The sequence below is a fragment of the Amphiprion ocellaris genome, chromosome 14 (genome assembly GCF_022539595.1).
Source record: "Amphiprion ocellaris isolate individual 3 ecotype Okinawa chromosome 14, ASM2253959v1, whole genome shotgun sequence".
Taxonomy (NCBI): Eukaryota; Metazoa; Chordata; class Actinopteri; family Pomacentridae; genus Amphiprion; species Amphiprion ocellaris.
The window spans coordinates 28,657,222-28,679,972 of NC_072779.1; the positions used below are offsets into that span (position 1 = coordinate 28,657,222).

The window sequence follows — 22,751 nt, forward strand, 5'->3', positions numbered from 1 at the left end:
TGTTTTGAACGAGTGTCTTTTTAAAGAAAATTTCCTTCGACTCCATATGTGTGTCTCTGCAAGCCAGCAACATTTGTTTGGCAGTAAAACTCCATGAAACTATTGAATTTAGTGTTTATCTGTTATATTTAGTTAATAACTTATCTCTCCCACTAATTGTTTACTCACATGGATTGACAGACTTGTAAGGGGCGTCCAGCTTTCTGCAAAAAATTGAAATAGCCATAGACTGTGTATAAAAGTTCGCTGTACAATGTAAAAAATAAATAAGGTAATCTGTATAAATAGATTAATAAATAAATAAAGTGCAAGTGAAAAATGTACATTAAAATATGGTGGAATTCTGGTGTTAAAAAACAAAAACAACAAAGAAAGTAAAAAATACCACAAAATATCTGTAAAATAATTATATTTTTATACCATTTAAAAACAGTAAAACTGTAATTATAGTAAATAAGACTTCATGCAGTATATACAGTAGAACAGTATAATTCTTCTTTTACTTTTATATGCAGTGTTTGCTTTTATAACATGTAAAATGTGATTTTGCTAGATATTATTTGTATTTTAATAAAACTGGAAAAATCTGGAAAACAGCAATTTTAAAACATAATTTTAACATTTTTTGATCCTCCAAATAACCTGAAAATAATGACATTCTTTGCTGATTTTAATACAGTGACAGTAAAACAGTGTAAAAGAGCAAAATACTAATTACCATACATTATGTACAGTTTGGCCCTTTTTAAAATGTATAACGTACATTTTCAGTAATTTGACTCAATATTATCTGTAATTTAACAAAAAAGGAAAATCTATAAAATTACACTAACTGTTCAAAAGAATTACGGTCAAAAACTGTTAAATATGTTTTAAAAAATTACAGTGTAGTGCAGAAGTGACTTTAACCTGCATTCCTTCTAGCAAACAGCAGGGGGCGACTCAATTGGTTGCATAGAGAAGTCATGTTGTATTGAATCCAGTGAGAAAATGACCTAACTTCTCATTTAATGTGTTATCCAGTAAAAATACTCCTAATACGTTTATGGCCCCACTCAATAGTTCTGTTGCTCATTCAGTACGGCATGCTGTTTATCTTGGAAATTATGCTTCCATGTAGAGTAAAATAGACAACAAAGGAGGGTAAGTTTTAATGCAATTGACATGAATTCCAAACTTGAAGCTTCAGAATCACAGTATTAAGATAGGTCATGTAAAAGTAGCTGCATAGGTCTTTTATACATATTTCAAAAAGGGTAAAACTGTGCCTTCAAATGCCATTTTAACAACTGTTTAATCTGTAATATCACTTATAAATTGTGTGGATCTCTGTCTTCTCTAATATAAATCTCCTCTATAAGACTGTCACTGTATACGTTGACAGGAAGCTGTCAGTTTCTTGTAGTATTTCCCTGAGATCCACTGTCACAGTCTGCTTTAAATATTTACCAGAGACTACAGTGCCTGGTCATGGTGCCTGTGCAGCTTCATCCAGTTGTAATGTGAAGTCGTGGCCACCGAGAGGCGCTGCCAGCCAAAGCTGATATCTGAGGCTGAACTGTTTAGACACCGGAGTGCTAACAACCTCCTGAGGTAATGCAGTGAAGCTCAGCTGACCCACTGAAATTTTAAAATAACTTTTAATCACTTGGCTCTGAAGTATTCAGATCTGTTAAGTGATAGAAGCAACAACACACTCTCAACATACTCCAATTAAAATATCTGCATTTAGAACCTTATGTAGGCAAAAATACATCAAGAATATCAGCAAAATTTAAAGTATGAAAACTAAAACTACTTATTCTGCAGAAGAACGTTTGACTGTACTACATAATGTTTAGTGCCATAATATTACTGTTGCATTACATATTTTTGCTGTTATTTTCAATAGTTTATTTGTCTTAAGAAGTAGAACAATGTTCTCAGCGCATAAACGTAATCAGTTGATCACAAAAATTCAGTATGATCCAACTTGAAAAAATATGTTTTCACTGGAAAGGAAGGGTAAAACAAAAATGTAATGGAGTAAAAAGCACAATATTTTCCTCTGAGATGTAGAGAAGAAAAACAATAAACTATCAAAAAATGGAAAAACTTTAACTACAAGTGGCTCAGAAATATAAATTACTTGAATATGTACTTAGTTTCGTTCCACTACCGCTTAAAATACTGAACTTAAATTCAGTGCATTTAATTAGTTTAAAAACTAGAAACACTAACCATAGCTCCCTTATTTGAAGTTCTATATGGATAAAATGCAATGCAGCAATGTCTATGCTAACAATTTTACATGAATCTGTAAAACAGAAGCAGCTTCTGTCGTCCTGAAGTAGCTTTTATGTAACGTTTCTTTGATTTAAAGATGAAGAAAAATCTAAATCCTCCTTTATAGGCAACAGATTTAGATTATACTGTTCTCAACTTCATTCTGTTTTTAACATCTGCTTATTCTGAGAAGTGAACCAGAAATACAGCGATGTTTTTTTGTGGCTGTAAGTGTTTTTTATTACTATTAAGAACGGGTAAAAACAACTATTTTCAGGTATGTGGATGAAATGTACAGGAGATGAAAGAGATCTATAAGATAGTTCTAATGGATAAAATAGGGAAAACAAGAAAAAAACAACATAATAATAATAAACTAATAATTTAATTTTGATCTAGGACAGAACGAAATACACTTAACATGGCAATAACAGGTTCCCAGAAGATGCTGCAAACAGATTTTTATATTAGTTTTAATATTATGACTCCATGAGTCTGATATTGCTGGAGGCTGCTATACACATTACTTTTGTCTTTTGCTAATTTGCAGAATATAACTGTCTCCTTTCATGAAAATTGTTAAAATAATGGCAAAAAACCATGTAGATATTAGTGTCATTTCAGAAATATAAGTTCAATTTTATCAATGAAAATGTACATTTTTAAAATTACAATGTTGAAAAATGGTGTTTTTTGGGGGGAATTATTGTCTCTTTTGGAATCTTGGTGCCCTTTCAAAAGTATGAATTCTCCCTTCGTGCTAAGCTTACTTCATTACTAATCATGTCTTCTTGTAAACTCACCAAAATTCATTTCAGACTGACTCTTCAATTTGGCGAAGGCTCAAAAATGTTGAAATTGATCCCTCCAAACTGCAGTCTCTCTAAAGGGACTTTATGAAATTTTAATGGCAGCCAGTAGACAAAAACACTTGAATAATTCTGGCCCCTCCTCCCCATTAGATCTTCTCCCACCCCCTTTATGTCCCAAAATACAGACGCAAACCTGTTGCTCCCGAGCTCAGGAGGCACATATAGCTCAGACAACACAGCGAGTCGGGGGGCAGTGAGGGTGGAGTGGCAGTAGATGCACCATCAAAAAGGAAGGTGGAGAAAAATCATCTGTCACTACAAGTGGATTCCTTCGAAAGGTTAGTTTGATCATTCCCTAGCTCCTGCATGCACCGATCTGTCCGTGCAGTACATAATCTCTTTTCCAAGATGTCATTGTGCATGAGTTTTCCAATGCTTATTAATAACAACTGCTCTTGCTTTAACCAGATGAGAGGAAGGAATTGGTGCATGTTGAGAGAAGTCCTCAATGGAGCTTGATGGGTCTTTAATGAGTTGCTGCCAAGAAATCTTTCTCCAACTTCAGTCATCCTGTGAAACCCTCGTGTGACTGGAAGGTGGAAAATTGGCATGGAAGGCGGCAGATATTTCTAACACACTTTGAGAAGGAATAAGCAACAAAGTGAAAAAATCTTCGGGCAAGAACTCAATTTATTTTAAGGACGTGAATCAGAGAACCAAGTGACAGACAAGAGAAGGTTTGGAGCTCCATATTGACCACCCCGTTGCTCATTTGATTTGAAATCAAGGGGTGGTGAAGGACGCTGAAACAGCCATGGATGAAGCTAGTGATGTTGGTCAAGAGGCGATGGTAAGTGAGGCTCTTGTTCAGTTCAAGGCCACCTTACAAGCTGCTGTGAAGGAGGTACATGTGGATGTAAGTGCTTTCAAGCAGCGCATTGAGAAGAGGATCGAGGACCTGTGCATTTCCAACGGACCCTTGGCCGATGCGGTGACCAGGCTGCAGGAGGAGAACCTGCAGCTCAGGGCCAAGCTGGAGGCCCTCAGCCACCTGGTGGAGGGTCTTGCTGGAGTGCAGATCGACAGGAGTGCTGCTGAACTGAAGGTGAAGAGTGAGGAAAGTGTCATAGAGAACGGACATGTGCAGGTAGAATCCAAGACCCAGGAGGACCAGAGGGGACTGGTTAACTCTGGAAGATCAGAAAGCATCCAGTCCATCCAGTCCATTTCCACGATCTCTGAGCCATCAGAGTCCAGTGGAGGATCAAGCCATGCTGCTGCTGCCGCCACTCCCAACAACATCCCAACCCTTCCTCCATGGAGAGCAAAGAGACATGCTGAGCTTAACGTGAGTATCCATTTGCACCAGCCTCTGGACTGTATCAACAGAGGTAGACCAACATGAACTAAATGAATGTGTGAAAGACTAACATGAGGTGTAAGATGTTTTAAAGGTCTTTGTCACCACAAAATCTCCACAGAGCATGTCTGTTCAACTCCCTCCGATTTCTGACTTTAGGTCTCAAAAATGTCAATAATCATTACTTGAAGGGGCACTAAACAGTCACTAATAAGGATCTAGTTGACACATATTCGTAGACATTAGTAGGCTTTTCTCCATAACTTTTCATCACCTGCTTATTCAGATTTGTTCATGGATGGCAAATAGGCAGTTTCTATTAATTTGTAAAGAGTTAATCCATCATTTAATCCTTTAATATTACCTGGAAACTTGTGTAGTCAGGTGCTCACAGCCTGAGAAACTGCTTTTTTGTGAGTGTGTTGCTTCAGGTAAAAGTGAGATGATGAAAATTGATCTAGGAAGTCGGGTTTTAGTAATAAGTTTGTGAGTGTTTAGACTCAACAGAGACGAAAAATGACTGATAACTGACAACTCTTTTTTTTGTTCCAAGGATTATGAGGTAAAGAGTAGAAATGTGATGTTTCCCTAAAATTATTTCATGCATTTCATGTCTATATGTCCTTAAAGTTCGTGTGATTTATATTTCATTACGCCAACGCTTTCATGGACAATCTTGTGGACCAGAAAGTAATATAAGATGAATTCATGCTTTCCACATTCAAATGTCCACAAGAGTACATGTGATGCAAATTTGGTCATCTGCACAAGTTTGTTAGTGTCCACGCAGACAACTGTAGACATCCAAGTGCAGCTCAAAGTTTGCAGCTATATGCCCTGCCCACACTCCAGGCATGCTGACTATGACATGCACCAGGAAACAAATGCTGCTTTATACAAATGCTAGTTATGAGAAGAAACTGTACAGGAGATTCTCCATCGTCCACATCTCTATAATCCATTAGGAAAAAAAGTTGTAATTGAGGTAATTGCTGCTGGACTTCCATCAAACACAGTAAGAGCTTCTAAATTCTCTAGATATCTTGTGCTATGTCTGCACAATGTGCTTGACAAAATTCAGGAATAATCGCATTTACATAATGCTCTAGCCTAATTTGAAACCAGCTGCTGTATTGTGTAAAAAATGCAAAGTCACAGGCAGCATTTCAGAAACATCCACAGGAGCTCCATGGGCTTTTTGGTGTTCAATACCAACTGCTGAGTACCCTAGTGTTAATTAAACCATGTATACGTCGGCTGTCCGCTTTCAAAATCTGCATTGGCCTGTGTTCCAGGATGCAGAAATCATGAGTTGGTCTTTCATAAGTAATGTGCCAGGAATATGTCCTTGCATACATTTGATTGGCAAACACAGTGCTTTGCTGGATGTCGACCAGATATTGTTTTGTTTAACTGATGTGTTATCACTTCTACACCATCCTGCCACTGTAGGGAGACTAAGCACTTCTGTTTTTGTGATGGGAAGGAACTGCTGCTAAGTATATCGCATATCAAAAACACCTAACCCTATCCAACATCCTCTCCTGGGTGGCTTACCTGTACGTTGGCAAACTCACAAAACACTTTACATGATCCTTCCAAATGTCACTATAGATCTCTGCAGCGTCCAACCAGAGACCATGCTGTTCCCCGAAACGTGGCTGTACAACAGCAATGGCATGACTGTACAGTATTTGAATATCTCCCTGACACTGTCAAAGCTACTCTGTTCCAGGTAGGAAAAAAATAACTGTTCAAGAGATCAGGCGTTCTTATGAACTGAGCCGAACTGATCTGCAAAATCCTTCATATGAGAGGATGGATTAGAGTTGGGCTTCATGGTGAGGGCTCCAGATCAAATATGAGGGATCTGCAGGAAGCTTGAGTACTATATATATTTAACCTCTGACTCCAGCGTCACATTTTCAGTGGAGAACCCTAAAAGTGCTGCTGTAGAAATTTAGCATCACTTGCTGTAGAATTTATCTTACTGTTATTGTCAACTGCAGGGCAACAATAATAGCATTTGGCATTATTAACTGAGATCATTAGACTTTAAAATTATACCATTAAATAAAAATAACCCCACCAAAATCATTTACACCCTTCCCAACCCCCCATAATCTCAGGCCTCTTCTGCTCATAGCTCACTTTTATAACTACAGAGGTAACAGCAGGTCCTCCAAAGGGCACATGTATTTTTGGGTCTGTGATTTGGAGAGCGAGCTGCAGCTCTTTCTGTATACTCTCCACCAGCTGCAGCTTCCTTCCCTATCTTCAGTACACACTCTCTGCATGCATGAATGGAGACAGGAGCACATGCCAGGAATTCAAGTCTGAATTGTACTGAAACACAGAACTAAAAGTCACAGTCAGGGACGTAACGGACAACATGACAAACAGGGCCAGCATTCTACTCTACATGCCTCCAACGGTGCCTTCAGTAAACATATCATGTGGCAACGCATGACGTAACTCACATGCACGCTCTAAAGACAAGTATATAAATAAATCCCCATCTCCTAATCGCTCAGGAACCTTGCTTCCAAGCCAATCTGAGTCTCAGATTGTCTCCTAATGGAAAATTGAATTGCTTCTACGTCCCTGTCAAATGAAACCCCCAAACTGACACCTCAAGAGGGACGACCAGCTGTCCTGTCGAAACATACGCCCTGCCAAAATTCCTTTGCTCTGAAGTCACACGGTCTTTTCCCGACCGTCAGCCCAACGACTCTGACATACAATCATTCAACCCGCCGCGACCAAGACATCAGACTGACTCACCAGTTAATTCTCTGCTCCATCATTTCCAAATTTGCTGTTGTTCAGCGAAAGAAATTTACAAGGTGAAGATGTTAGTAGGGTTCGAAATTCTCCACAACTTTTCATCTTTGCAAAGAAGTCCAACTCCCCTAAGTAGTCAATCTTTATCAGCATCAACTAATTACCACATATTTTCTCATGTAGCCTCTAGAACTGAAACAGAAATTGATTAGGTGTCAACTATTAAATTAGTCCTCTACTATTTTGATAATGATTTGATCAGTTTGAGTAATTTTTTTGTGCGGAAAAAAGTCCATATTCTGTCATTCCAGTGTCTCCCATTTGAATATTTTCTGCTCGTTTCACTCTTTTATGACAGTAAGCTGATTATTTTTGAACTGCATTTGAGGAAGTCATCTCAGGTTTTCTGAAACACCGATTGACTTTTTTTTTTTTTTTGCCATTTTATGATATTTCACTGACAAACCAAACAACTGAACTTAAACTCGACTAAACTGGACAAAATTAAACTTTTGATTGAGAAAATATTATTTGAATAGTTGATGCTGCAAATAGTTGTTAGTTGCAGCCAGAGTTGCCTAAAAATGCAGTATCACCAATGACCACCAGAGAATCTCTCACTCGATTTCACCTTATACGATCATACCAACTGTATGTACAATACACATTCAGCTGACACTCTATGAATCTGTGTTTCTGCCCGCATGAAACATTTAAATGTACTCTTTTTAAATCTACGTCTTTTATTTGTATTATAGTGCCAACAATCTCCTGAGCAAGATCTTCCTCTTCAGTTGCTAAACACTCCACTCTGTTCACTAGCTAGTTGTTGCTAACTTTGTCTGTGCAATAAAGTCCATTGGGGTTTGTTAGCTTTTACGCCAGCTGGAAGGGACATGAATGAGCACAAAATCAAAACTGAAAGTGTAAAATACTAAAAGGTAGAATGATTATTCTGTGAGTTTGAGTTGGAATATGAGTGCCCCATGTTACATTACACCTAAGGTTAACGCCTGCTTTCAAAACAGATGCTTGTTTAGCATAACGACTGTGACTGAGAGGAGACTCTCAATTATCCACTTTATTATATTTCATTATTGAAAGAGTTGGAGTGAAAGTACTTGCTGGCAGACTTTGGAGGTGTTTTGATTTGTACATTTTTCTATTGATGGAGCGCAAAAGACAATATGAGGTTCTAAATTCTCCAGAAGTCTCGTGCTAAGTCTGCGTGATCCAACAATCCAGTGTGTAACTAACTGCCAGACCCTATAAAAACTGCAAAATCACAGCCTTTCAAAAATAAGGACATTTCTAAGTGACCCCGAACTTTTGAATGATAGTGTAAGTATAGCAAACTCAGATGTACTTGTTGTAATATGAATAGAACTACATATGCAACCGCTGTCCACTTTCTAAGTCCTCAAGCACTGACTAGTGGTCAGTGCTTGAGGATGTAGAAAGCATTTTTTAGCCTTTAGCCTCTGGGATCATTGTTATTTGTGTTTGTCTGACTGACAGGTGTTTTTAGAAAGCTACCTGGTCAGACTGTTTGCAATATGTACACGTTTTTGTAGAATGTTAAGTTAATACAATGGGATTTTCCAATTAGAAAAACTAAATAATCAGGCTTTAACAATCCAGAGCCTTTATTAATGGTATCAAAAAGATTTTTACACTCATTATTTTCTTCTGAAATGATGGACCTGCCTGTAGTTGTGTGTTTGTTAGTGTGTATCCAAAGTGTGTTTGTGTGTTTCCAAGAAGGATCCAGAGTGTTGTGGAGGTAAACCCAGCCAGGGGTTGAAGGGATTAGCGGGTCGGACAGAGTCAGACTGTGATACATACAGCAGCTACCGTGGAGCCCACAGATCACCATGGTGCTAATCTGCCTTCTCACTACGAGTTGATGGACCGGCTGCTACGGCTGTGTTACGTAGCATCCAGACCACTGCCTCTCTCTGGAAAGCTAAAAGGCTCAGAGGGTGGGAGAGGGGGCGAATACAGGCCAAAGCCTCAGGATGATATACTTAGGTGCAGTTTGAGCTGCTCACTCTTACGCCCTGATTTCTAAAGCATCCATTTGGGGTTATATTGGGACGTAAGAAGAGTGCAGCGGAAACTCTTGCAAAGGGACTGATTGCAAAATCTAAAATAGGCTCTCAGTGGGAACATGGGTTTGTTGGCCACAGCTGTCATTAAAGGAGAAACTGTCAGCTGTTAACAGCTGAAGATCACACATGCAGAGAAGAGTGAACACACGCACAGATTTATCCTGGATAGAATTAATTTTAGCTCGACAGCATGCAGCAGTCTGCACAACAAAAGGACCGTCTCTGTTTGTTGTGATCAGCTCAGAAAACCGCTGAATGATGTTGCTAAAGCGCAAATAGGCCGAGACACAGTGAGCTGCATGTTACGTAACTTTTTTACCTTCCTGAGGTAACAGCAAGGGACGGAACTGAGATTCTTTACACAATTCTTCTTTAATATTGCATTATATTTGCTTTTCTCTTTAAACCAAACCCTGTCCATCAAATTTTCAGTGGATTATTTCACTTCAGGTTTGCATCAGACATTTTTCAGTGGTCTTGGTAATGGCAAAGCTGATTTGCTGCTAAGACCTGGGTAACCCCTGTATCTCTCCAAAACTAAAGCTGTATCTGGATGTTTCTGCTCCAGTTGTATTTTTACTCAATGTGGGCTCATTTTTCACTGCAATATAAAGTCCTGCACCTCTGTGGAAACAGTAGAAACATGGCGAGAAGCTGAGAGAACTCAGAAATGCATTATATAACAGTTATAATGCCCTAAATCGCTCGTCGCATGACCTACACCTTACACCAGCTGCTTTGACTTTAAACAAAAAAACAAGAAATTCTGAGCTTGAATGTTGTTGAATGGGCCTTTCTGAGTTTGTTTTTTTTTTTTTTTTGGTGTTCTTGCATTGTGCATAGTAAGTTAATCCATAGACTTTAATCATTGCGGGTTTAGAACAGAGGTTAGGTGCTGTGTATGGTGTAGATCTGAAATGAAGATGGAGTTGTAAATGGTTATAGGGTTTAAGAATCAAGCTAATTCCTGAGGAGGTTTTCTGTGGTGCAGACGAGGAAGAATTTGGGTTGCCAATGAAATCACAATGTAAGGGAAGACCTCCTTAAACAGTATTCCTTTTTGACAGTTTGGTCAGTATTTGTGTAATACTTCTCTCACTGAAATAGGAAATGCTCTTTTAAGACGCATTTTTAGATCAATTTTAGAAGTTACTTTTGTAATGTTGAATACAATCTTTAACACTCCCCCACCCCTCCCACCCCCACCCAAAAAAAAGGCAAAAGTCCAGTTTCTGCGATTTCCAAAAATGGACAGCAATTTCGAATCAGCAACAAAAACATTTTTCCAAGGGCACACAAGTATTGCAAGTGCTGGAAAACAATGATAGTACGTTTTAAATTTGTCTGCATACTTGTTTTCGATCAGCACTCTGTAAACAGTGCCTGTAGTTCAGCCGCTGAATTCCTGAATTTTAGTCACGTCACTGTTGTTTGCAGCTGAGTCATTAATGAAATATCACTATTTAAGCTTAGATTTGGTCATTGTTCTGGTTGAATGGCATGTCACAGATGAAGAGTTGAAGAATCAAAAACACCAATTGTCTCTGTTGGCTCTGATAAATGGTGTCAATCTTGTAGTGTTGTAAAAGCGATATCCCTTTCAAATCTGATGATGGATTTTTAGGGTTCAGAGGGTTAAAATGAAGTAGAATAGCACCTAATTCAGACCCCAAAATACAAAAAAGTTTCTTACTGAATTTGTATGTGCTGAATTTAAATATTTTTAATTTTCACATGATCAGTAAGACATCAATAAACATTTAATATATCACCTTTACACCAGACATTTGCTGTGTTTTCCTTCAAAATTGATGAGCTGAGTTGAAACACCATACAAAGCATTGTGAAGGAGGAAATGCCTTCTCGTGGACTAAAAATATATTTGTCACTGAATATGATTCAAATTATTAGGATGCTAGCTGGTCAGAGACAAACTCACAACTCAATATGGCTCCCAATACAGTTGTGTGTATGCCATTTATGTGTCTACCTCCTCATAGGTAAATGATTTGTGGATTTAATTTATGAAAAGACACTAACCCAAATAACAGAATTGCATGTTTTGCTCGTCATGTCTTTACCAAACAGGGCACTGATGCAAAAGGAGAGAAAAATGTCGCCACAACTGTGCAAGAGAATCACAAACAACAAGGTAAGCAGTTGATCCTCCAGTTCCTCACAAGGTTCCTGACAGGCTGACTGAGCTATTGCTTTTTATATTCAGAATCAGTCGACTCTGATGCAGCCCAAAATGCTGAAGCTGCTCCCCAGTCACACCAACCACTGACCGCCGTCACCAAACCCAGTCTGGAGCCTTCAGCCATGGAAACACCCAGCGTACCGGGTCAGTTCCTGTTCTCCTCATGTTTGATCAATTCACACTACAACATGTGCTCTAATACAGACATATTGACTATATAGAAATTACTTGGTAAGTTTTAAAATGAAAATGAAATCCTATGTTCTGTTTGTTATATTGGTGTTTTAACAGTTTATATAGCTAAAATTAAATTAATGTCTAAAAAGCAACCAAGGTTCTAGCAAAATGTAAAAATCTCTGCTTTCATTCAGGATGGATGGTGATGAAAATAATATCTATTATATAGCTAACATAATTTGTTCAAACCTTCCAAATCAAAATATATTCCCTCTTATATAGGTTCTGCCCTAAATCTGCAGTCAAACAAACCCTCTTTTAGGACAATATAGGAAAGAATTCATCAATTAATTACTTTGTTGTCAATTTAAAAAAACAATCACCAACTATTTTAATAATTAATTAATCGATTTTCAACTTGGATTTTGTTTTTTAAAGAAAGATAATGTAATTGTCTGATTCCAGCTTCTTAAATTTCATTTATTTTGTCCTCTCTGACATTAAAATGTGCATCTTTGGTTTGTGGAGATCAGAGAATCCTTTATTAATTCCACAGAGAGTACAGGAAACTAAAAAATGTAGGGGAAATCTGCAATAAAACTATAAAGACAAGAAAGACTGCATACACAAGTAAAGTTGATAATGTACAGCAAAATTGATATTGCAGAGATCCTTCTATGACAATGAATGCCATTTTCATTTTGGTTTTTGGGAAACACTGATTGATATTTTGTACCATTTTCTAGCCATTTATAGATCAAACAACCAATCACTTGATCATTAAAATAATCAGTAGATTAATCAACGATGAAAGTAGTCGTTATTTGCAGCCTCGATGTTCCCACATTCAACTGTCTCAGATGCAGACATCACTTAAGTCTAAAGAAACAAAGATCTCAAGTTTCACTCCTCTTAAGGAGACCTGCTAACAATTTTATCTATGCTATTGTTTGAAATCACAATTACTGTTAAACTTGTCTGTTATTTCCTTCATTATTAAAGATAGTGGTGCATCATGGGAGTGACAAATAAACGCAAGTATTTATGATTACAATGCCACCACTGCAGCTGGTTATTTTAAATGTGCAGAGAAAGTCACTCTTTTTCTTTCAGAACCTGAAGAACCAGGTCCGAATAAACCCCATCTTCCTGTCACTGCGATAAATAAACCCAACACTGAAGCTCCAGCTGTTCCTGCAGAAACTCCATTAAAGTCAGCAGAGTCTCCTGCTAAATGTGGTGAGATTCAGCATGTTTTTCTGTCCTTTAAACACCATTTAATGACCTTAAAACTCAGCTGCAGTTCTTTCATGTGTCCTCCCAGCTTAGAATTCCACATGAAGCTTTACAAACAGACACTATAAGGTGTTTTTAATCCTTTGTTCCATTTTGACTTCATCTTTTATCCAGATTCTCTGTCTTTCAGATGCTGATGAACCTCAGCCTCACCTGCCCGTCACTGCCATGACAACTAAACCCAGTTCAGATGCTGTTCTTGCTGGCAAAGTTGCTTCGTCTCCAGCGTTAACCCCTAAAGCAGCCGGTCTATGTGCAGCAGGAGAAGCAGGAGAATATCCTTTTGCAAGAGGTCAGTTCAGTCTCAGGTTGTTGGAAATGCTGGTAACTGGAGTCTCTTTGAAAATGTGTTTTTTCATTCATTTAAGATTAGATCTTGTGTTTCTGTCTGCAGTTTTAAGTAGACAGGTTCAACAAGTAATAAACTGTTGTGAGTGATGCAGATTCCCTGCTTTATTAATTTTCTTGCTAAGGATGCTGCAATTAAGTAATTACTACCCTGCACACTTGTTATTATCTGCGGTTTCCACAGAAGGTTTTTGGACACTTTAGTTACACCTAAAGATGGATTAATTTCATTAGAGAATAAAATGTCAAAAGTAAAGTCATTTATTTTGAAGAAAGCTAGCAGAAGGACAAGCAAATTACTCTACAAAAACATGTTTTTTTAAAAAATGTTTAAACATTAGATATTCAGTTAAACATGAACCACAAACAGAAGTTCCTCCATGTTTCGTCTTGAAAATCTTGAAAAGAAGACGGATAGGGTTTATTTATAGAGGTTGCACCAATGACCACAGAGTTCTTTGATTACCAAAAGTCATTTATTGTGGCTATATATAGTCAGTTACATTCATCTGAGAGTAACCCATGTGTAGTTCATCACATGTTCCACTAAGTTTTTAGTTGTTATATTGATGTGTACTTTAACACTTTATTAAACTACAACATTACTTATTTATTAATATGGGAAATATTACTTTAGCGTTGTGCTAAGTGTCTTTTCCTGTGCATCAAATACCATTTTACCTGACATTTTTTAAACCAAACTTGATGAAAGTTACCTGACATAGTTGTTGGGACCACTTTAATGACTCCATAATCACCCTAAAAACCACTTACCAGCCAACTTGTACCATCCTTTAACCAGTTACCACCTAGTAACAGTCTAACAATCACTCTAAACACCTGTAAAGCCCTCTAGTAATATCCTACTACCCAGCTGGAAGACCATACTGTCCAGCAACCTCTAAAAATCACTAAAACCCAGATAAGACACACAAGCAACCATCAGTTCTTAAACTGACAAACATAGAAGAACACCTAAACTTTCTTCAGCGCTCCATGTTTTACGGTTGTAGTCCAACCATCCAACTTCTGTTTCATGGCAAAGCGCACAAAAATGTCCGTCTTACATCACAAATGTCTAGTTTGTTATTTTTATTTCCACTCTAGCTGTTCTGGATTCCTTCTAGTTCTAATAATATTCCACCTCCACTTGCGCAGGTACAACTGGAGCAAAGAGTCTGAGGTCCCACGTTTCTCAGGATCAGTCAGGCTCTGAGCCTCAAGCTTTGCCACATCTTCCCCTCACAGCCGGAACTAAAAGCAGCTCCGATGCTCCTGCTGCACCTAAACCTGACCAGAGTCCTGCTGCAGCACTGATCCCTTCGATCCCAGAATCCCCGACGACGAAGCGAGGCCAATATCCCTTCAGACGTGGTGTGTGCAAGGCTAAAATATCAACATTGTTGTGTTTACAGTATGCAAAAGGGTCACTGAAGTGGGAAAGCATGTTGTAAAATGAGTTTTGTGCCTTATTTCTTTCATCTGTAGACATCAGTGAACCCAAACCTCACCTGCCTCTGTCTGCCCTGACCAAACCCAACACCGAGTCCTCACCGTCGGTTGCACCAGTTCAGCCTTCGAGTCTTTCAGCATCACAGGATCCTGCAGTGAAACCTGGTGAATATCCCTTTAAGAGAGGTGAGTTGGACCAAGAAAATAAAGATCTAAAATAAAGATCATGGGAAGTTGCAGGTTTTTCCAATTCCTATTCCCCTAATGTGGTAATGTCTATGTTGTATTTTTCGGTACTTTTTTACTTTGAGCTTCTGTTTGTTTGTCTCATCTCAATAATTCAGTTCCAGTTCTGAAGACTCCCAGTCCCAGTCTGAAGAGAAGTGTCAGCTTCCCTCAATCTGCAGGTATAATTAACCTCTTAACAGCCACCTCTTTTTATGGAAGTTTTACTTATTTAGCAAATGGAAACCGTTATAACTGAACAACTGTTAGGCCAAAATGTCTGAGGCTTAATTTGAAAGGTAACATATTCTCGTTTCTTATAATGTGCACTTCATTAAAAATAATCCAGATTATGTTAGATCAAATATGGCTCTGAAGAACCTAACTCTAGCTCAAACGTGTCACCAAAGACCTAGTAGATGTTCAGTAAACTATCATTACAACTTTTAATAATAGCTCTAAAGGGCACGTTGGCAATGTTGTTTTGTTGTGGTGGTTTCTGCCTGTTTACATGTCATCTTTCTTCTTCACTCTGAGTTTTTTTTTTTACTTTCTCGTTACAGAAAAATTACTTCCCTCTAAATCAATCATAAAATCTGGTTTCTCGCCTAGTTTGGACAAGTAAGTTGTGACCCTAACTCTTGTTTTGTGACATTAAGGAGCCTATATTATGCTCATTTACAGGGTCATTATTTTACATGCTTTAACATTTTAAAAAATCACAATATTTTTCTCAGATTGTAGATTTCTGCAGCACCTCAGTCTGAAATGCTTCATTTTAGCTTCTGTCTCTTTGAAGAACATCTTGTGGAAAACCCAGTCTGTGGTACCATAACAATAGATCTCTTGAGTACAGATGTAGAGATGTAGTTTATAAAATAATGAGAAAATAATATTGTCGGACTATGAAGCTGCTCATTCTTAGAGGGGGCAAAGCTAGCAGCTAGACAGGTGTTACGCAAGTATGTTGCATGATGATGTAGATAAGTAACAGAAGAAAAGTCTGGTCTACAAATGAAGTGTTTCAGGCAGGTAAGCAGCAGTGTTTTCTGTGGGAGAGAATAGCTTTGTAAGTTTTCAGGTTGCATGTACAGAAAAGTAGGTTTATAACACAACAAAGCACAATATAGCATAATATGGGCTCTTTAAGCTAACAATGGTTAGATTTACTGCGGCTGCATTTCCCTTAAAACACCCATATTGGTGAAAACTCAATTTGACGCTTTTTTTCCCTCCACTGTTTCTCCATAGGAAGGTGAACAAGCCAATGGGGGTTGAGTTTAAGCCAGATCTCATGAAATTGCAAACACTTCCTCGATCCAGCGGGGCTCAAGCCAAAAGGGCCATGTTTGAAAGGATGAATTCCGAACCTACAAAGTAAGACAGAAGAGATGTTAGCATAAAAAGCAATAAAAGACAGTAGTAAAAACTATCTGTAGACAAACTAATGATTCTGTAAAATAAGAAGCTATAAAAATAGATCATATACTTGTATAGACCTTGTTGTTTTTTAATTACATTATGACAAATGGAATGGGATGCATTTCAAATATTTTCATCGTAATCCATAACTTCATTGCATTTTGCTGTTTTTTCCCCCCTCAATCAGGCCAAAGGACTCCAAGCCCAAACTGAAACGCTCTCAGAGTTTTGGAGTTTCAAGTGCCAGCGGCATAAAACAGATTCTGTTGGAGTGGTGTCGCTCAAAAACCATTGGCTATCAGGTATAACACTGGAATAAATGTTTCTATCCTGCTATTTCTCACCTCAATATCCACTTATGTGTTGGTATGGAGCTTTAAATCATAATAAATGGTCTTGTCTAGCTGATCCAGAAACCATTTTTGTTCAGATTTTAAATCATTTCTGAGCACTTTCATGATTTCTTATCCATGTTGGCTTAAAAGTGAAGTTTATTCTTGCCATTTTTCTGTCATTAGCTGTGTTTCTGAAATGTATTTTTATTCGTATCACATCAGAAACAGTTAATGGAACAGTTAATGAAAAAAACTTTCCCAGTTTTGCAAAAAACATTTATATGCTCAATTGAGGTGAGTGTGAACTTTTGAGCACCATCGGAGAAAAACCTTCTTCAAATTAATTCTGACATCAATTTCTGAAGACTTTTTTCCATTTTTCTCTCATAAATTGGACAGCGTTTATTTTGTTTCTAGTGTGTTTTCTGATGAGCAGTTGATGGAAAGAAGGCTAATTTACCTTTTCTTTATTTCATTTTTCAAGACATTTCAAGATTTTAACATTGCTTCCAATTCAGTTGACAGTTATGTGGAAAATTCGTTCCTGTCAGATGTCAAAATGCAGCTTTCTACGTCTTCAGTTTCATGACAGCTGGATAAACATAAAAGTATAAAACACAGAACAGTGTAAAAATAGCTATCAGCTTCTCAAAAAAGTTGTCATCTTTTGCAGCTTAATGGAGTAAAAGTCTTTACTGTGTAGCAGGAAATACTTTGTTTTGGGAGTCAACGCTGAAAAAAACAAATTTATTAACAGTTTCTCATCATCTTTCCCTCAGAATATCGACATCCAGAACTTCTCATCCAGCTGGAGTGATGGGATGGCGTTCTGCGCTCTGGTCCACTCGTTCTTCCCTCTGGAGTTTGACTACAACAGCTTGAACCCTGCGAACCGCAAACACAACTTGAGCCTGGCCTTCACCATGGCAGAGTAAGAGAGGACTGAGTGAGGCAGTATGCAGCAGTTCAGCTCAATTTAGATATATTAAATAAAATAAGATGTATTTTATATGCAGTGATAGTTTTGGTTTAGCTATGATGTGTTGGACAGCTGACTGGTGGTGTCTTTGTTTCAGGGATTTATCGATTTATTATTTATCAAATGGCAACCTGGAAGATTTCAGTTCTTTTTGATTTGGCGCCTTCTGTAGTTCGTGGAGGGAAACACAAATGTGGTTTAAATCTATACATCACAGAGTTATGAAGGCATAATGCAATTTTCCAGAGTTAATACATATTTTCCAGTCTTATTTTAACACTTCATACATGTGTATTGTTTTAGCTTTTTAATGTTTAATGATGGATATTTACATGTGTAAAAATAATTAAATTACTTATGATAATAATAATAATAATAATAATAATAATAATAATAATAATAATAATAATAATAATAATAATAATAATAATAATAATATAAACCTATATATATAATAAAACACATTCAGTCAACACTTTTTATGCAAAATAATCTAATTATGCAAGATATCTCTAGTTTAACAAACAAATCTATGTAAAAAAAAAACTACAGAAGTAACACTTCTTTCATTTTTTTTACACAAATTTATAAATTTGTTTACTGTGTTTAACTTCTACTGTTTCATCTACTAAATTAAAAAGAAATATTTGTAAAACTGCACAACATTTTCAAATGTATCAAAAAAATAATTTTAGTGAAAAATTAAAATGGATGTTTAAAGAAAAACCTGTTTATTCACAGTTACAGATTTTCAAATGGTAATTTATATGTAAAAGTCCTGAACTCAAGCTTTAAATTAAAATCTTCAGGATCACCACATTCATATTGAATCAAACATAAAAACCTTTAGACAGCACGGCATGATCAAAATCTACAATTAAACAAATCAGATTTCATAAAAGTTGACTCTCTCATATTAAGCTTGTCATTCATTTCAAAATGAAAACTAGAGTCTCAGCAGCTTTGAGTTAAATTGACAAGCTAACATGCTCACAATGCTAACATACTGATGTTGTTAGCTTAACATATTAGCATGCAACATTTGCAGCCAGTGGTGGAAAGTAACTACGCACATTTACTTAAGCACTGTATCTAAGGACAATTTTGACAATTTTTTATCCTACTTTATACTTCCACTCTACTTATTTCACTGATAGCTTTAGTTACATTAAACATGAAGGTTTTCCACCGTGGATAATATAACAAGCTATTGAATTTCCCTTCGGGATAAATAAAGTTATTGTATTGTATTGTAAGCTTTTGAAATACAACTCATAGATTAAACCACCAAACAGTGATTTTCCCCCAATACATCTCCATTATTTCAACAAAATGTTCAAATCATTCAGGACTTTAACTTTAACAATTTAACCACATTTTGCTGCTAATATTTATGTATGGTACTTAAGTGGGATTTTTCATGCAGGAATTTTTGTAAATGTTGATAGTTTTGCTGGTATTTGCTCTTAAACCAAAATACTGAACAATACAGAGACAGAGCAGTTATTCTATTGGGTTTAAGCTATAGATTTATATATTTTCTGTATTTCTATCTCTGTGTTTCAGGCAGCAGGCTGACTGTCTACGTCTGATCGAGGTGGAGGACATGTTGGAGATGGGGGACAAGCCAGACCCCATGTGTGTGTTTACATATGTCCAGTCGCTCTACAACCACCTGAAGAAGTTTGAATAACTATGTATCAGAGTAGATGCCTAAGTCCAGATGTTATCAGAAAAAGCACAGTTTTCTCTACCAGACTATAAATGATCAGTTTTATACTGTTTGTGTGAATTCACCAGTTTTATTAGCATTTATAGCAAACTCATTCTTAAAGTGCAGCTTCTTCTTACATGTACTGTGGTGTGTGTGGCTCTAATGTTGCTCTTTTTTGAAAAGAAAAAAGGAATGAAGGTTAGATTTTGTGTAATTCTAAAATTAATACCAATGTTGTAATAAAAGGAACATATTTTTTGTTGATCAACCAGCGTTTAACAATGAACAATTTTCTAATATATGATGATGATGAAGGCATTCTGCAGAGCAAGTAAGAGTCATTCCAGAATTGTAGGACATTTGAGCTTCAAAATTTTTGAAAAACTAATCTTCTCTTTTACAATTTTCTGCTACATATTCATGAGTAATAGGTAATAAACTATCAAAGGCTTGATTGGCTCAGCTTACACATCAATGGTAGCATTTTTATTCCATGTTTTATGTTGTTTGCTAACCCTACTGTAATCACAGTAACAGGGTTGCTAATCCATGCTAATGTTAGCTTTTTCTCAGCAGTAGAAGCTAGATATTTAGCTGCTGTTACTGCTGACCAACAGGACAAACTGACTGATGGAAAAAAGTAAAGAAAAATGTAAAAAGAATTTCAATCAAGGCTGACAATGTTATGAAAACATGAAAAATAGAAGAGAGGACATAGCTTTGCTCTACCCATTCTTTTGGAAAACTGTTTGATGATGTTAATTCCAGCGTATCATGTGATTCACTGTTTTCTTCTTTTTCTATCAGCTGAAAAGGTCATGGTAACAGGGTTGTTGTGGGAAACATATTTCATGCATAACAATTATTATTTTAAATATATTTATTTTAAAAAAATGTTCCCACAATTACGAGAGACATCAATGAAAACAAATAATACCAAAAAGAGATTAAAATTTAATTTTAACTGGTTTATTTGAGATTCAATTTCGTCATCAGCTGGTGGGACAACAGAAAAATGGTCTTTTAGGGGGAAGTCCACACTTATTTGGTATTATTTAAAAAAATATTTTCAAACATTCTTTTCTCCTATTTTTTCCTTTTTGTTGTTGTTGTTTTTAGATTTGGTCTCAGGACAAGTAAATTTCACAACAACTGCATGTTTTAGTATTTAATACATGGATTATTTAAAACTTGATGAGTGGGACGTAAAATGTCCTCCAATTCTGGAATCACCCACAAATGGTCAAGAAGTGGGGTTTCAGAAAGTATAGCAGTGTAAATAATTTAATGTTTTAGAATGTTAAATGTTTTTTTTTGTTGTTGTTGTTGTTATTTCTCAGAGGAGGAGCATCACCAGGAGACAAATTCTGCTGTTCAGACAGCTAGGAGGTTTTCAGAGTTTGTATGACAGTAACTAAAACTGCAGGTATTTCTAAACTATAGATGTATACATTATTCTGTATTAAATCGTGCTTTATTCAGATTATTCATATTATTAACACAGCTGCTCAGCACAGGGTGAAGCTGTATGGAAGGATTGTAAGTGTTTGGTCAAAATGAAAAAAACCCTTTTTCTTTCAACCTGTCAGGAAAAGTCTCTAAACTGATGGTCAACCTGACATTGCCACCTACTGGTGGAACAAAAACAAAACAGAACTGACCTCAAGAACTGTTTTCAGATTATTATTTCATCTTTAAAAATGGTGATTTTTAACTTTTACATGACTTCTTCCCTCCTATGTGAGTTCAGTTGATGTAAGCTAAACCAAGAGCGATATAAAAATATTGAAAAAAAGTTCTAAAATTAATTGATGCAAATATTTTTTTTGTATGTTGTTTAATACATAGATGAATATTATTCAGTCCAGCTTTAAATTTTATTTTGTGACAAATTCCCAAACCATTTTATTATTAAATTAGGCACATAAGTTTAACTGATAGATAATATTGTCGTTTCTTAGCTTTGGAATTATTTTAAAAAAACAACATTGCTAGGTCCCTACTTTAATGATGAAGTTATTCATGTAACTCATATTATATTGTAGGGTCTTCAATTTCCTACTGAAATTGGTGAAGTAAATGTGCATATCTAACATTATAACCATCATATTTAAGTTAGTCAGATTCAGAAATTCAGATACGTATTAAATAATGGCAACTTTTGTATATTGAATAATATTACAGAGTCCTAACCGGAATTTGGAAGGTAAATTTGCATATCTAACATTATAACCACAATATTTAAGTCAGTGAGGTAAATTTGCGTAATATAAAATATTGTAGGGCTTTAAATTTAATATTGAAATGAATCAGATAAATATAGAATATAGATATTACTGTGGCGTCTCAATATTTAAGTTAGTAAAGTAACTTTATATAATGAATAATATTACAGGGTCTTAAACAGAATTTGTCAGGTAGATTTGCATATCTAACATTAGAACTGCAATATTTAAGTTAGTCTGGTACATTTGTGTGATACATAATACTATTGGGTTTTAAATTAATATTGAAATTAATCTGATAAATCTACGTTATAAATATTATTGTGGAGTCTCAGTACCTAAGTTAGAAAAGTAACTTTATACAATGAATAATATTATAGGGTCTGAAACTGAATTTGTCAGGTAAATTTATATAAATAATGTTGTAGGTTCTAATTTTTAATATTTACGTTAAGCACATTTATATCAAAAATGACATTGTACATTATAAACGTTACTATATAAATTAGTCGGGTATATTTATATAATAGATATATTTTTCTTTAGTATTCAAACTTTTACATTTCTAGTGTCAATCATTTCTTTTATTAGAAAATGCTTTTTAAATATGCATTTAAAATACCTTCACTTAACGAAGATCAAAGAATTTTGTGCTTTCGGTTTGTGTTTAACATTCCAGCGTTTGGTACCTAATTTTATCCGTGAATCAAAACGAAAACAGAATTTAAAAAGCGGTAATTTCCAATTTTTCCAAAACGCACGTTTGTGAAGTTCTGCGGAAAAGTTTAACTGCGATGCGTTCATGGCTTCAAACGAGTCTGATACTACTCCGAGCAAACCTTCGCTTTGAGTCATTTATTGGGATTTAAATGTCTATAATTAGTAATATAAAGGAGTAATGGCGTGTTGAAAAGGTATTGGGCGGCAGAAGTGTAAAGTGTTGTGATATAAAAGAAGTAGAAAGATAGTTTTGTAGTATTCCCATGTTTTCTACGGAGCCTGAATGCAGCGCTTCCCATTGACCAGGCATCCCTTCCGGTAGATGA

At 36.2% G+C, this 22,751-nt stretch overlaps 1 protein-coding gene across 1 annotated transcript; it reads left to right on the forward strand.

Annotated features, from left to right (window-relative positions):
• Positions 1 to 3,260: 3,260 nt before the first annotated feature.
• LOC111575131 (smoothelin-like protein 2) lies at positions 3,261 to 19,949 on the forward strand. Its single transcript, XM_023280071.3, has 14 exons — positions 3,261 to 3,415; positions 3,546 to 4,425; positions 11,421 to 11,484; positions 11,557 to 11,676; positions 12,823 to 12,948; positions 13,136 to 13,297; positions 14,512 to 14,727; positions 14,842 to 14,991; positions 15,150 to 15,212; positions 15,594 to 15,651; positions 16,282 to 16,407; positions 16,640 to 16,754; positions 17,567 to 17,718; positions 19,333 to 19,949. Exons 2-14 carry the CDS (start codon positions 3,892 to 3,894, stop codon positions 19,457 to 19,459), a joined length of 2,013 nt encoding a protein of 670 aa, XP_023135839.2. The 5' UTR covers positions 3,261 to 3,415; positions 3,546 to 3,891; the 3' UTR covers positions 19,460 to 19,949.
• The last annotated feature ends 2,802 nt before the right edge of the window (positions 19,950 to 22,751 follow it).

Excerpts from the sequence above, each read along its gene's own strand:
- LOC111575131 (XM_023280071.3), top strand. The coding sequence starts at position 3,892 with ATGGATGAAGCTAGTGATGTTGGTCAAGAGGCGATGGTAAGTGAGGCT. Across the intron at positions 11,485-11,556 it reads AGAGAATCACAAACAACAAG|AATCAGTCGACTCTGATGCA; the intron begins GTAAGCAGTTGA and ends TTTTATATTCAG. Across the intron at positions 17,719-19,332 it reads CTGGCCTTCACCATGGCAGA|GCAGCAGGCTGACTGTCTAC; the intron begins GTAAGAGAGGAC and ends TCTGTGTTTCAG.